This window comes from Engystomops pustulosus, chromosome 2 (genome assembly GCF_040894005.1).
Source record: "Engystomops pustulosus chromosome 2, aEngPut4.maternal, whole genome shotgun sequence".
Taxonomy (NCBI): domain Eukaryota; kingdom Metazoa; phylum Chordata; class Amphibia; order Anura; family Leptodactylidae; genus Engystomops; species Engystomops pustulosus.
Window position 1 is genome coordinate 132,110,421 of NC_092412.1, and position 14,350 is coordinate 132,124,770.

Genomic DNA, 14,350 nt, shown 5'->3' on the forward strand with positions numbered 1-14,350 from the left:
GTGAAGATACTGAAGAGAGGGGGGGTTATAGAGCATAGTGAGTTTAGGAAATGTATGGTAATTAAGACCTTACCATAAAACCCTTTACACTAAAACTTAGTTCAAATATTCTATCAAAATGATGAAACAGCAATGCATATTGGTGGAGACAATTATACAATAAGAATATTAAATACATTTGTAGAGGTTAACTTACCAAAAATACTTGGTTGGCACTTTCACTGAGTGTGGCATCATCTGGACTGTCAACAGGTGTCTGACGTGTAAACTTGGAATCAAACTGACTCACATCCTCCTCAGATTGCTTTACGTAGAAACAAACATGTTAAAATAATAGACAGACTGTGCCATTGAAAATTTAAAGATTAGATTTTAAAAATTTTTACATTTCCACCGTTTGTGATTTCTATAAATCTGTCTCATTTCTTTAAAGATTCAAGTACATCATTTCCTAAATCAACTCTATTATATACAAATATACAAAAGTTACAAAGACTAGTTATTTTCCTTCATAGTTTTAAATATTTACTTATAAGGAAACCTACCATTTGATTTGATGCATTATGAAGCAAACATACCTTGAGAATGCTGTAGCTACACTGATGCAGGACCTTGGTTAATTCCTGTGCTGAGTTGTTTTGCTGATAAAACAGATACAGGCAGTTCCCAAGTTACATACAAGTTAGGGTCCATAGGTTTGTTCTTAAGTTGAATTTGTATGCAAGTCCAAACTGTATATTTTATAATTATAGTTCCAGACAAAAAATGTTTTTGCCCCAGTGACTATTGGAGTTTCATAATTTTTTGCTGTACTGGGACCAAGGATTATTAATAAAGCTTCATTACAGACACGTTACAGCTGATCATTGCCATCTGGGACTATAGTAAAGCATTCAGAGAGCTTCACCAAAGGTCACAGTGGTCAGAGGGGTCCGACTATAACTATGGGTCGTCTGTAAGTCGGGTGCCCTTGAGTAGGGGACCGTCTGTACAACATTATGATAATTAAGCTCCAGTGCTTGCTTCAGTGCTTCTTGTAGGAGGAGAGTTTCTCTGCAGCAGATGATGATGATGATGATATCACTTTTCTCCATGCCAGACAGAATAATCAATTGCTGCACCATCCCCCAGCTGCTGTGTATGAGTGATCCAGCTCAAGTTGATTAGTGCTTGACTAGTCATGGTTAGTCATGCTTGACTAAGCGCCAATTGCAATTCCAAGGGCGTTTATCTTGTGCTGTCCCAGCTTTCCCAAGGTCCCGAATGTTATAATTGTTTTTTCAGCAAAAGCACTCAGCTCAGGGATTAACCAAGATATGACCCTGCATCAGTGCAGCTACAGAAGTCTCAAGGTATGTTTTCTTCATAATGCATCAAATAAAATGGTAGGTTTCCTTTAAATAAAAGTAAATTTCTCACACATACCAAAAGCGGCTTAAAAGGAGGCTCCACCTTCCGGGCTAAGAGATCTTCCCAATTAATATGTCTGAAAAATGGGTGAGCCTGAAACAGAAATTGAAGAAGGTTAAATAATATCAATTGACCAAATTAAATTCAGCATTAATCTCTTGCCGTTAGTTGTGCACCTTTCTATAGTTTGCCACAGGCAGAAAAGGCCATGTTTACTCCTGCCCATAGGACAACAAAATATAGAATTAGACTCACCGGTAATTCACTTTCCATCTAGTCCTCCATGACGGCCCACTTGGAGGATGCCCCTTGACCTCTGTAGGGACAGGAAGCAGAGAGGTTAAAAGCCTCCCACCCGCATCCTCCCGCCAGTGTCTACCAAATAACTACACCGGTGGAAGGTACAACAAAATTTTATTTTGTATGTTAAACATTCACATACATACAGAATAAGTCAGGGAGGGAATATATATATAGGCCGTCATGGAGGACTAGATGGAAAGTGAATTACCGGTGAGTCTAATTCTATATTTCCAATACGTCCCCCATGACGGCCCACTTGGAGATCTACCAGATAAGTAGAAGTTTTTAGGGTGGGATGACAGCTTGTAGAACTTTCCTACCAAAGGAAAGATCTTGAGAACAAGGTAAATCCAGTCTGTAGTGTTTTATGAAGGTGGATGATGAGGCCCAGGTAGCGGCCTTGCAAATCTGCTCTAAAGATGCACCTCTTTTTTCAGCCCAGGAAGTGGACATAGCCCTGGTGGAATGGGCTTTTAGGTCCGTTGGGATCTCCTTCCCTTGCTGCGTATAACAAGTGGAGATAGCTAACTTTAGCCATCTTGCTATTGATGTTTTTGAGGCTTTTCTCCCTTTGTTTTTTCCCTGGAATTGAATAAACAAGTTATTGTCTAAACGCCAGGACTCTGTAGCTTTTATATAAGCTAGTACAATTCTTCTTACGTCTAGGAGGTGCCACGAAGCTTCCCTACTAGTAGAGGGGTTTTCGCAAAAGGATGGTAGTGTGATTTCTTGAGTTCTGTGAAATCTGGATGTCACCTTGGGAATGAAGCCTGGATCTAAAGTAAGAATTATACGATCAGGCAAAACTCGCATATAAGGCTCTTTGATTGAAATAGCCTGAATTTCACCCAGTCTTCTAGCTGTAGTGACAGCAACAAGAAGGGTAGTTTTTAACGTTAAGTTCTTTATGTTGGCGCTATCCAAAGGTTCAAATGGTGGTCTGGAAAGCGCGTCTAGGACCAGTTTTAGGTCCCATGTAGGAACTCTCCTGAGAATCTGGGGTCTGATTCTGGAGGAGGCTAGGATAAACCTTTTGACCCACCTGTGCTCCGCCAGTGGACGATCGCAGAAGGCGCCAAGGGCCGAGACCTGGACCTTTAAGGTGCTGGTAGAAAGGCCCTGTTCCAGGCCTTTCTGTAGAAAGTCCAAAATCTGTAAGATATTGGGGTTAGATTGAGATGGAGGATTATCTCCACAGAATGTTACAAATTTTTTCCAGATTTTATGATAAATTGCGAACGTAACCTTTTTTCTACTTGCCTTCAGAGTTGTTACTACAGCCATTGAAAGACCCCGCGATGTCAGGAATTCGGACTCAGGATCCAGGCTGTTAGCTGAAGTCGTCCAGGGTTGGGATGTAGAATCGGTCCCTGGTGTAACAGGTCTCTCCGTGAGGGTAGTATCACTGGTTGCTGCTGGGTTAGAGATGTCAACAGGGGATACCAGTTCTTCTTTGGCCAATTTGGACAGATCAGTATCACCCTTGCCTGGTCCGTAAGGATTTTTCTGAGGACCCTTGCCACTAAGGGAATAGGGGGAAAGGCATAGGAAAGAGGTTCGACCCATCGATGGCTGAAAGCATCCAGTCGATCCTTCGGTGCTCCTGCCTCCAGAGTGTAGTATCGATGGCATACCGTATTCTTCTTTGTGGCGAAGAGATCGATTTGAGGAATTCCCCACAGATTTGTCAAATGGATGAATACTTCTGGATTGATGCTCCATTCGTTGGGAGAAATTTGTTCCCTGCTGAGGTAATCTGCCTCCTTGTTTAGAACTCCTCTCAGGTGCGTTGCGGAGAGGGAGAGCACATTCTCCTCTGCCCAGGAGAAGATCGTATGTGTTAAGGTGGAAAGAGTTGTCGATCTTGTCCCCCCCTGTCTTCTTAAGTAAGACACTGCTGTGGTGTTGTCTGATAAAATGTGTACATGGTGGTTCTTCAGGAGAGGTGTATTTAACCTTAGGGCTTCCCAGATGGCCCGTAGCTCTCGATAGTTTGATGGCTTCCGGGATTGGGAAGGCGTCCATAGACCTTGGGCGTAATGGGAAGGGAAGACCGCTCCCCAGCCCATACTGCTTGCGTCGGTCGCAATTGTGAGACGCGGAAGGCAGTGCCAGTGGACCCCGTTTTCCAGGTTCTTCCTCTGTAACCACCACTGTAAACTTCTTTTTACTGAGGATGGGATGATGACCTTCTTGTCCAAACCTGAGGGCCTTCGATCCCAACTGCTCAGAATCCAATTCTGTAGGATGCGGGAATGATTTTGACTCCAGGCCACTGATGGGAGACAGGCTGTAAGGAGTCCTAGGATCTTCATGGCTCCTCGGATTGATATAGACATCTTCATTCTGAAGGAGCGAACGTGTTGTCTCAGATCCTCCGCTTTCCCCTGAGGAAGAAAGGACATCAGATGAGTGGAATCTAACATTACACCAAGGAATTTCTTGAGGGTGGAGGGAGAAAAATCTGACTTTGGGGTGTTTATTAACCATCCCAATTCTGACAGCTTGTGTATCGTAAGATCTCTTGCTATAATGAGATCTGAACTGTCTTTTCCCACAATCAGCAGGTCGTCTAAATAAGGGACGTGATAGTAGGCGTCTTGCAGATCTATTGTGCACATGCAGTAATCGGTGTAAATGATTTGGGTCGCAGATCTTACCGATTCCATGTGGAAACGTCTGTAAGTGATGAACTTGTTCAAGGCCTTTAAGTTTATTATCATCCGGTTTGACCCGTTTGGTTTTTTGACCAGGAAGAGGGGAGAATAGAAGCCCGTCTTTTCTTGATCTTGCGGGACCCGGGAGATCACTCCTGAGAGAATGAGAGATGAGACTTCCTGCCAGATGAGAGAATGGGTAGAGGAAGAGGTAGATGATAAGGGAGGCATAAATCTTGATGGTGGGGGGGAACTGAATTCTATCCTGTAACCCGAGTTGATAATATTCAGGACCCAAGGGTTTGAGGTAATACGAGACCATTGGTTGACAAACCCTAGAAGACGCCCCCCCACTCTGGCGTCACTGTCTCTTCCCTCCGGAGTTGTCAGGGGAATTTGAGAATAGAAACCCCCGACCTCGGCCGCCTTTAGGGTGACTCCAGCGACCCTGTTTACCTTTTCCCCGAAAGGTCTCCTTGGTGCTCCTGAAGGGACGAAATGAAGGTTTCTTGGAAGGTGCTTTGTTCTCCGGAAACCCCTTCTTCTTATCAGAGGCTCTTTCTAATATGGCGTCCAGCTCTGGACCGAAGACGAAATCTCCAGCGAACGGGATACTACATAGCTTCGTTTTAGAACGAATGTCACCGCCCCATTGTTTTAACCACAAGGCTCTCCTTGTAGCATTTGTTAGAGCCCCTTCTTTGGCCGCAAACCGGACGCCTTCAGCTGAAGCATCGGCTAGAAAGGCAGTGGCAGATTTAAGGAGAGGAATACTTCCTAACAGAGAAGCTCTAGAGGTGCCTTCTCTAATGTGGGATTCTAATTGGTTTAACCAGAAGAAGAGGGTTCTGGCAACTGAGGTAGCCGATAAATTTGACTTTAGGCTTGTCATAGATGTTTCCCAGGCCCTTTTAAGGAGGGCGTCTGCCTTTCGGTCCATAGGGTCTTTGAGTTGAGCCGAGTCTTCAAACGGTAAGTCTGTCTTTTTGACAACCTTTGTCACCTGCACATCCATCTTAGGAACAGAGTCCCAAACTTTGGAGACTTTCGGATCAAAGACTAGACGTCGTCTAAACCCCTTGGAGGTTGTGATCTTCTTCTCTGGGTCCTTCCATTCTTCTGTAATTAACCCCAACAGGGTATCGTTAACTGGGAAGACGCGTTGTTTTTTGGCTCTCAGTCCTCCAAACAATTCGTCCTCTCTAGATGTGCAGGGGACTTCTTCTTCAATGTCTAGAGTTTCGCGAATGGCCTTTAGTAGATTATCTAACTCATCCAACTGGAAGAGGTGACGTGGATCCGTCTTTTGACCTACGTCCTGGGAATCGATTTCTTCTGTGTCCATCATAGAACAAGAAGGGACTTCAGAATCGTAATTTTCCTCCTCAGAGGAGGAGATATCCGCTAGTCTTGGCTTTTTTGGAGGGGGTTCCTTCTGTGTTGCTGAGGCCACTGAAGCCACCACTTTCTCCTCAATAAAGGATTTTAGTTCATCCATAAATGAAGTTTTTTCCTCTCGCATAAACTCTTCTATACAGGTTTTACAAATGGGCTTCTGGTAAGCCTCGGGCATAGTGCGAAAACACATATTGCATTTTTTAGCAGTGTTTCTGCTCTTAGTAGGTTTGCTAGCTTTTTCAGTTTTTTCAGGTCTGTCCTCTTTACCTTTCCCCTTAGTCCCTTGATCCTTGTCCTAAGGGAGAAAGGTAAGGAATAACTAACTTGGAGTTCTAATATGATATACTACTAGAACATGCCATACAGCACCACTTACATAACCAGGGGGGTGGAGTAGGCCCAAGTCTGCCTCATCAGCCATGTCAAAGATGTCTGGGACGGCCAGGCCACCGAACGGTATGTGCTCCTAAACAGCAGACACCGTTCCTCTGATAGAGCTAAAATTTATACCTTAACGGGGAGCCCATCCCCCTAGCTGGTGGCTCTGCTGCGCTTGTTCTGGCGCTCCGAGGCGCGTCTGACGTCACTTCCGGTCGCGGCCGGAAGTCGTCATCGGCCGCAAAGGACTCCTGGGAACGGAGTTCTCCGCGCGGCCTCGCGTAGGCCCCATTCGGCTGCCGGAGAGGACCGCTGTCCGGATCAACGAGGGACCAGGGAGGGGAAGGACCCGGCCGCGGACCCGATCCGGAGGGGAACTACGACCTGCAATAGGCCGGCGTAACCCCGGTAAGTTTCTTTTAAAGTAACATGCGTCCCCCCCCCCCCCTAGGAGGAGAGGAGCCTCTCTGACCTATCCCCTGTAGGGACAGGAAGACACTGGCGGGAGGATGCGGGTGGGAGGCTTTTAACCTCTCTGCTTCCTGTCCCTACAGAGGTCAAGGGGCATCCTCCAAGTGGGCCGTCATGGGGGACGTATTGGAAAAACATGTTTGCCATGCTTCTTCTTGACTGCTGCCCAGCAATTATACCACAACACTACCACTCTACTCAACCCCCCTCTATAGCTGAATAGGATGCAGAAATGAATCAACCCTACTTCATGGAGGAAAACTCTGCAGGAGAGGAGGGAAAACCTACCTGATTAACTACCGTATGGCAAAAATGGATCCCTGCATACCAGAATTTTTGGGTTGAACTGCTGGTGGGGGAGGGGAGACTTCCTCGTGGAGAATTTAACCGCATTTAAAGAGAAGATTGCCAATTAACCCACACAGAATACTTTATAAAAAACTATGGTTAAAAAGCATTGTCATTATCCCTAAATGGTTCCTTTCCATGGATGTAATGTTAAAAAAAAAAAAAATCAATTTGTAACCTTTTATGCTAATCACCTGATCGAGTGACACTAAGTCCACTGCTAGAGAACATGCTGCTATGTAGAACATTAGGCACTTTATGTCATGTGAACAAGGTCCTGTTACATTTATAAAATTTGTGGTGAATAAGACTGCATTCACACTAACGGGTGGCCACACCTCGGGTGAACTGGAGAGGAAGAGAGGTGGGGTCATATATCCACACATAATTTAAAAAAACAAAGTGATGTGGAAAAGCCTAAATAATTAATACTAGTATATTACAAAAATCTAACTTTATTATTGTTATGCAGCATAATCAAAGTAATAAAACAAATGAAAAACATGAGTATAAAATCATGTATAAATAGACTCAAATAAATAGATCAAATTTATACTATCCTAATCCCGACAGCAAATTTAGCCTACCCCTAAAATGTGAACGTACACATAAATCAGTGAGGTATAAACTGTATAGAAAACCCCCAATTGATCTTAACAGGTCAGATGTTACTACAGTACTCAGTCAAACAACAAAACATGAAAAATGAATAAGGAAAAATATTACCAGGTATATGAGAGAAATATATGAAATGTGATTCATGGAGGATGGGGAGTTGTAGAAGTCCATGGAGGCATGCGATGATCATGCCATGATACGGCCATGTGAGCGGATACATAAATGGGGTAGACTGTGCAAATGTAATTGGGACCTTAGATGACATCACCCAGGTCACATGGCATGGTGAAAAGAGCCGTTGGACATGGGGAACTGTAGATGGGAGTGGCCAGCTGAGCAAGACACACTCCCTCCGATAAAGTTGATGATAATGCCCCCCTATGATACAGATGACCCTAGCTGAAAGAAGGGTGTCAGGGCTCTAAGGGAACCTGTCACTAGCTGTATTTGTGAAAATGTGGCGACAGGTTTCCTTTTAGCTCTAACTAGAATATTAAAAAGGATGGGTGAAGAAAGCCTACGTGTTAAAGCAGTAGTCAAAAAGTACTCTGCTCAAAGATATAAACAGAAATGACTGTGCCTGCTCATAACCAACCAACATTTAAGTTGATAATGTGCACACTTACTAACCAATAGTCAAATGCAGACATTCTTCTGAAATACGCACAAGTACTACAATCTGAAGCTTTACCTGAACGTCTCCAGCATCAGCTAAACCAGCTCCAAGACGTGAAGCGGCATTTCTTTTCAGCAGCTACATTAGAAATAACAAATGTTTTTAAAGTTTAATCAGTTACGCAGAGAAGGAAAAGAGTGATAATTGGAGAAACTGTATGATAAATAGACTGCAAAAATAGATTTACATACCTTTTTAAGTAAATCCCTGGCTTCTTGGGTGAGGTAGGGGGGCAAATTAAGTTTACACTTGAGAATTTTATCAATAGTCTTTTTACGGTTTTCACCTGTAAATGGTGGCTTGGAAAAAAAATAAAATCTCATCAAAAAATTGCACTGCAGGCAAAGAAGAAAATATTCTGGGCAAAAACCTGCCACCAGGTTTTACCCATCTAAGCTTCTAGTCCCCTCAGGCAGTGTATGAAATTTCCTGTTTAAATTTCCCCTTATGTCAAATTTCATCTGTTTACCTATACAAAAAAAATAAAAAAATAAAAATAAAAAGGCAAATGTGCCTCTTCTCATCCCATTTTCACATGCGAGGAGTTTATAGGTTTGTAGGGGTTGTCACTTAGAAACATGTTTTGTGTGTCGTAGTAGTATAAGAAATTCATCTTTCAAATCCCATCAAGCATACGATTCTGTGAGCTACAGAGCTGTACTGCATCTTGTGTGATCCGAGATCCGCATCTTTCATACGATACAAAATGCATGTTTCTAGATGCCATAGAACAGAAGATAGGGTCTTCTGAATTGACAATACCTCAAACCACTACACTTGACTCATCTCAAGAATGGGTTGAGAAGGGTCATATTTGCCCGAGGTCAACAGCTGTGGTCTCAAATAAAAAAGGGAAATCTAGAAATTACATTTCATACTCTACCTGGAGGGGCCAGTAGTTTAGTGGGATAAAAACCTGTGACTGGTTCTATGTAAAAGAAAGCAGCACAACGCTTTCTGAAAACTTCACAGGTTATGTACATCTTTGCAAATCTTTTATTTTTGTAAAATAGTGTTACGAGTTGGTTGAGATGAATTAAAAATTTCCTAGCGTTTGTGTCAGGCAGTTTGAATGCATAGCTATACACAGCACAATTACCCTGCTCAACAATCACTAATATTATAGATCAAAAGGTGTTGTTTGCTTTCAGCAAATAATACTGCTTGTGTAATGAAAAGTTATCCAATTTTCCAATAAAGTTTCTGTATAAATTCCTTACGGTTTTCCAAATCTCTGCTTGCTAGAAAGCTTCTAGGTTTACTTCTAGTGGATAGAAATCGGTCGCTGCTTATAGTGTGTCACACAGGTGCACGGCTTGTTATATCGTGACCATCTATAGATATGTATGCACATATTTATTTACATATTTATGTAAACAATGAAGCTTTCTATAGAAAGACAGCAAGCAGAGAGCTTGTGAGGAAACGATACAGAAAGCAGATTGGAAAAATCTAATAAACATTTCATTACACAGACTAGATCATTTATTTGATGAAAATGGGAAACCCCTTTAATATTCAGTATATAAACTCCTTCTCTCAATTCATGCACATGTCTTGGCAACAAGCTCTAGTAAGTCCTTCTGCTCCCCTCCCAACATCAGTAAAAAAATATATTTCAGTTTATATTTCTGAGTCTCTGCGTATCAGTATAACACAGGAGGCAGCTGTCAAATACCTCAAGTACAAATGGTGTATGTCTACAGTAACCACATGGGTATACAATCATGAGAAAGTTTAGGCATCCCTATTAATCTTAATCATTAAAAATGATAACTAAAAATGATTAAGATTAATAGGGATGCCCAAACTTTTTCATATGACTGTATGACTGTATATGACTGCATTAGGCAGGAATAAAATCTCATGCACAAATCAATAAAACTTTGCTGCTTGTTAGAAATCAGCTTGATGGTCACATTCTACGGAATAAAATAAAAACAGCTACTAAGAAAACATTCTTAACACTCACAGCACCAGTTAGCATGTCATACATCAAGGCTCCCAAACTCCACCAATCCACTGCTCGATTATGACCACTTCTCATTAGAATCTCTGGGGCCCTGCAAAACAAAATTTAAAGTATTAAATGGTAGAAAACACATAGAACAGCAAAACTCTGCAAACAGACTTTTCTAATGCCCTCCACGCCCCCAAATACATTTTATCCCATCTACAGCATTTGCAACATAAGCTGTTAACCACAGCAATTTGGTAGTTAAATTATGCTTTTCAAAATATGTGCAAGAACCCTATGCTTTTACATAATTTTATACTAAAAAGGTCAAGTGAAAACAAAATGCTTGGTGTGCAAGTTATCCTAATTAGTCACCAAGGGCACTGCTGATGTTCATCACACCACACTTTGTCTCTAACATTTTTAATATTGTATTCATAAAGACAAAAAAAATACTTTTACCAACACAGAAGTTTTACAAATATCCTATCTTTTGTCACATAGTTTGCAACTTCAGCTACAAGCCAGCCACAGCCCTCCCCTTCCACAGCAGGCATCTCAGCCTATTCCTGCTGCTTCCCTCCCTCACTGCCTTGCACCACCTGAAAAGAAAAAAAAAAAACTCTAGTGGTAAAACCCAAATTATATTTGGATGTGTAAAATTTGGAAAATAGTCCTGCCAATAAAAGGGGTTTATCAGTTATTCTGCAAAGTAAAAAATAAAGATTTAACATAAGACAGTCATGTTTACAGTAAAAAGGTAATTAAAGTACAAATTAAAGGACTCACATGTATTCTATAGTTCCACAAAATGTATGCGTTACTGTGCCATCATGAATGGATTCCTTACAAAGTCCGAAATCTGTTAGTTTAACATGTCCTATGAAAAGGGCAAAAACTTTTTTATTCTTTACTCAAAAATAGAATACTCCTTCTTGTAGCTTTCTATTTAAAACTATGGCAGACTGTTTCTCAAGGCTAAACTTTACATACAACCATCATCAAATACACTTTTATATTTTAAATACTACTTTCCTAGAAAAAACTTCTTCTGATCAATAACTCCACTGCCAAGGACAATACAACTGTCCTAAACACATGTGACTAACACAAAGGGTATTTTTGAGGCATATTCTGCTCCGGTGATGCATTTCCTCTCCACCTTTCTTCTTAGATCCATGTATAGTTAGGTCCATAAATAATTGGACATCAGCATGTGTTTTTTTTTACGCCTGTAAAAAATGAATCATATTCAAGTTTTAGTGTAGTCCTAAAGTCCAGACTTTCAGTTCTCATTTGGGAGCATCCATACTAAAATTGGATGAAGGTTTTAGGTTTCAGCTCCTTAATATGTATCACCCTTTGTTTAAAGGGAGCAAAAAAGTCATTGGACAATTGACTTAAGGCTGTATCATGGGTAGGTGTGGGCAATTGCTTCATTTTATCTATGTAAAGAGCTGTGTATGGGCTTGTTTTCTGCACAACAAATTGCACTTCCTAGTATAACAGTATTTATTATTCCATGTCATGTACTGGGAAGTGGGGGCAAAAAAATTCTGAATGCAGGGAAAATCATGAAAAAACACATTTCTTTGTGTTTTTTTTACAAATTTTAAGACCCCCTAGTGTACTTTAACCCTTGGTTGTCTGATTGATCCTACCATATACTGCCATACTACAGTATGGCAATATATGGGGATTCTGTACACCATCTATTACAATGTGCAAATTGCACATTGTAATAGATAGATCCGAGGCTATCATGATCTAGACTGTGTGATCAGTCATGTGTGATCAGGCAGTCATGGCAACAGATCGCCGCTCCCCAATGAAGTCACGGGGAGCAGAGATCTGAGCTAAGATGGCAGTGCACGTTTTTGCGTTATGGGGTTGAGCAGATCAAGGCTTTGAGTTAATATGAGGTATGGTGCTTGCATTTGGATGAGTTTGCTGTGAAAAAACTTGCAGCCAAAGGAGCTCTCCATACAGGTGAAAACAAGCCATTCAAGCTGCAAGAACAAAAAAACCCATCTAAAAAGATTGATAGTGTTTATTGATGAGGTGACAAGACACGAAGCAGCCCGATGAATTTTGAAGTAATTCAGAGACATACTGTGTGCTCAAATCCAGCCAAACTGATTGTCCATCTGTATTATAAATTGCAAACCAATGACCCAAAAGAAAGCCAAAGCAACCCAAGAGCTTATTAAAACAAAGAAATGGAATATTCTTGAATGGCCAAGTCAGTCACTTGGTCTTAACCCAATTTAGCAGGCATTTTACTAGTTAAAGATTAAACTTCAGACAGAAGTATTTATGGACCTAACTGTAGTCAGACATCGGAACAGGGAGCTACTGTCTCTCTTGAAAACAAGACAATGCAGGGGATATTTCAGCGAGAAAAGAAGAGAGCATAAGAGTCAAAGTTAGTTTTGAAAGTAGCAGTTTTCTCTGATATGCCAAATTATGTCTTTTGTATTCATTTGATGTATGAAAGGTGTGAAGTCAGTGACAATTTAAAGTAAAGGAAGTGTAAAAGGATACAATTGTTATGCCAGATAAAAGTAAAGTAGTGAAATTAATTAACACCAAGCCCTGCCTTTCCCACTCCAATGCTAACCAGGTTCCCTGCTGATCGCTAATTCCAGATCCTTTTCAACACAGAAAAATTGTGAAGCCTATCACTAGCTGTGGTAAGTCACCAGTTGGTATTGCACTGCACTGTGTGGGCATTGCCTATGTGCCAAGATATGACAAGGGAATTCCACCAAAGAGCCAGAAAGGAATAGGGGGAAGAGGGAGTTTGTTTCTGGTATTTTATCCACAGGAAAACATTTTGGGATAGGTGTTTCCAGCATTCGGTGCCAACAATACAGAAGACCTTATAACTGTCTCTTAACTATATTTTCACCTTGATGGTTGAGCATGATGTTTTCGGGTTTCAGGTCACGATAAATTATTCCTTTTTGATGCAAATGTCCCAGAGCCATAGAGATCTCAGCCAAGTAAAAGCTAAAAAGTAAACATGAATATCAATATAACAACTTCTTAAATATAGAGGTCTAAAAGGGGTTGTCCAGGTTTAAAAAAAAAAATTAAAAATTAAAAAAAAAAAATTATAAAATGGCCTAGGGAGCTGTGTGTAAAAAAATAATATATAAAAATTGCTAAAAGAAAATAAAACGAAGCAGCACTCCAAGAACTGTGAAGGTGTATTCACCCGTGGTGTACAGAAGCAACATTTCAGCTCTTCAATAGAGCCATTTTCTAGCAATTCACAAAGGGGAGGAACCTATATGTACGACCATCTTGCTTTAGGTCAAATGAATAGGTTCTTCCACGTCTGTAGTGCAATTGGTCTGAATATGTTCTATGGATCTCCACGATCCAAGGTGAATCATCTGCAGACTCCTCAATCCTGCGAGATAGGGGAATACAGGTATTTACCCGGTTTGTGCAAGATCAGCAACCGAAGATGTGATCCTCTGCTGGAACTTCAGGCCTACTTACCTCTATCCTGTGTCCATTCTATATCCTGACAAATGCCGATAGTATATGGCAGTGACGGCAAACCTTTTAGACACCGAGTGCCCAAGCTACAACCAAAACCCACATTTTTTTCGCAAAGTGCCAATGCCACAATTTAAGCAGTAACTTATTACCTCCTGCTCTGTCACAGGTTTAAATCGTATAGGCACCTGAGGACACCAATACAGTAGAAAGAAGGAGAAGACGTTTGGATCATCATTGTAGCTTCCTTCTAGGTTCCTGGGCTGCCTGTGATTGCAAGAGGCCTTGAATCCTGTCTGGTGAGGCCTGCCCTGGGGTGATGGCAAGGGTGCCCCTGTAGAAGGCTCTGAGTGCCACCTCTGGCACCCGTGCCATAGGTTCGCCACCACTGGTATATGGGATCATCTTTGCCCTCTACAGAGAGTGTCATTACAACCTGATTCACCAATGTTTTTATCTATATCTATATCTATATCTATATATATATATATAACATTGACACACGTTGCACTATATGTATGAATTGTTACAGATTTCTTTACAATTATGTCACTTTGTAGATACATATTATATTAACATTTAAAAATGTATGAGATCATGATGATGTCACATCCTGTGGGTGGA

The 14,350-nt window shown here is 41.3% G+C and overlaps 1 protein-coding gene across 2 annotated transcripts in view; it reads right to left on the reverse strand.

Annotated features, from left to right (window-relative positions):
* RPS6KB1 (ribosomal protein S6 kinase B1) overlaps nucleotides 1-14,350 on the reverse strand; it is a 35,314-nt gene that overhangs the window by 6,765 nt on the left and 14,199 nt on the right. For both annotated transcript variants that reach the window (XM_072136456.1, XM_072136457.1), the window contains exons 7-13: nucleotides 13,128-13,228; nucleotides 11,006-11,096; nucleotides 10,232-10,322; nucleotides 8,451-8,558; nucleotides 8,275-8,337; nucleotides 1,426-1,503; nucleotides 197-304 (exon numbers count right to left, since the gene is read on the reverse strand). In XM_072136456.1, coding sequence (XP_071992557.1) covers nucleotides 197-304; nucleotides 1,426-1,503; nucleotides 8,275-8,337; nucleotides 8,451-8,558; nucleotides 10,232-10,322; nucleotides 11,006-11,096; nucleotides 13,128-13,228 — 640 coding nt within the window. The remainder of the gene's footprint in view (nucleotides 1-196; nucleotides 305-1,425; nucleotides 1,504-8,274; nucleotides 8,338-8,450; nucleotides 8,559-10,231; nucleotides 10,323-11,005; nucleotides 11,097-13,127; nucleotides 13,229-14,350) is intronic.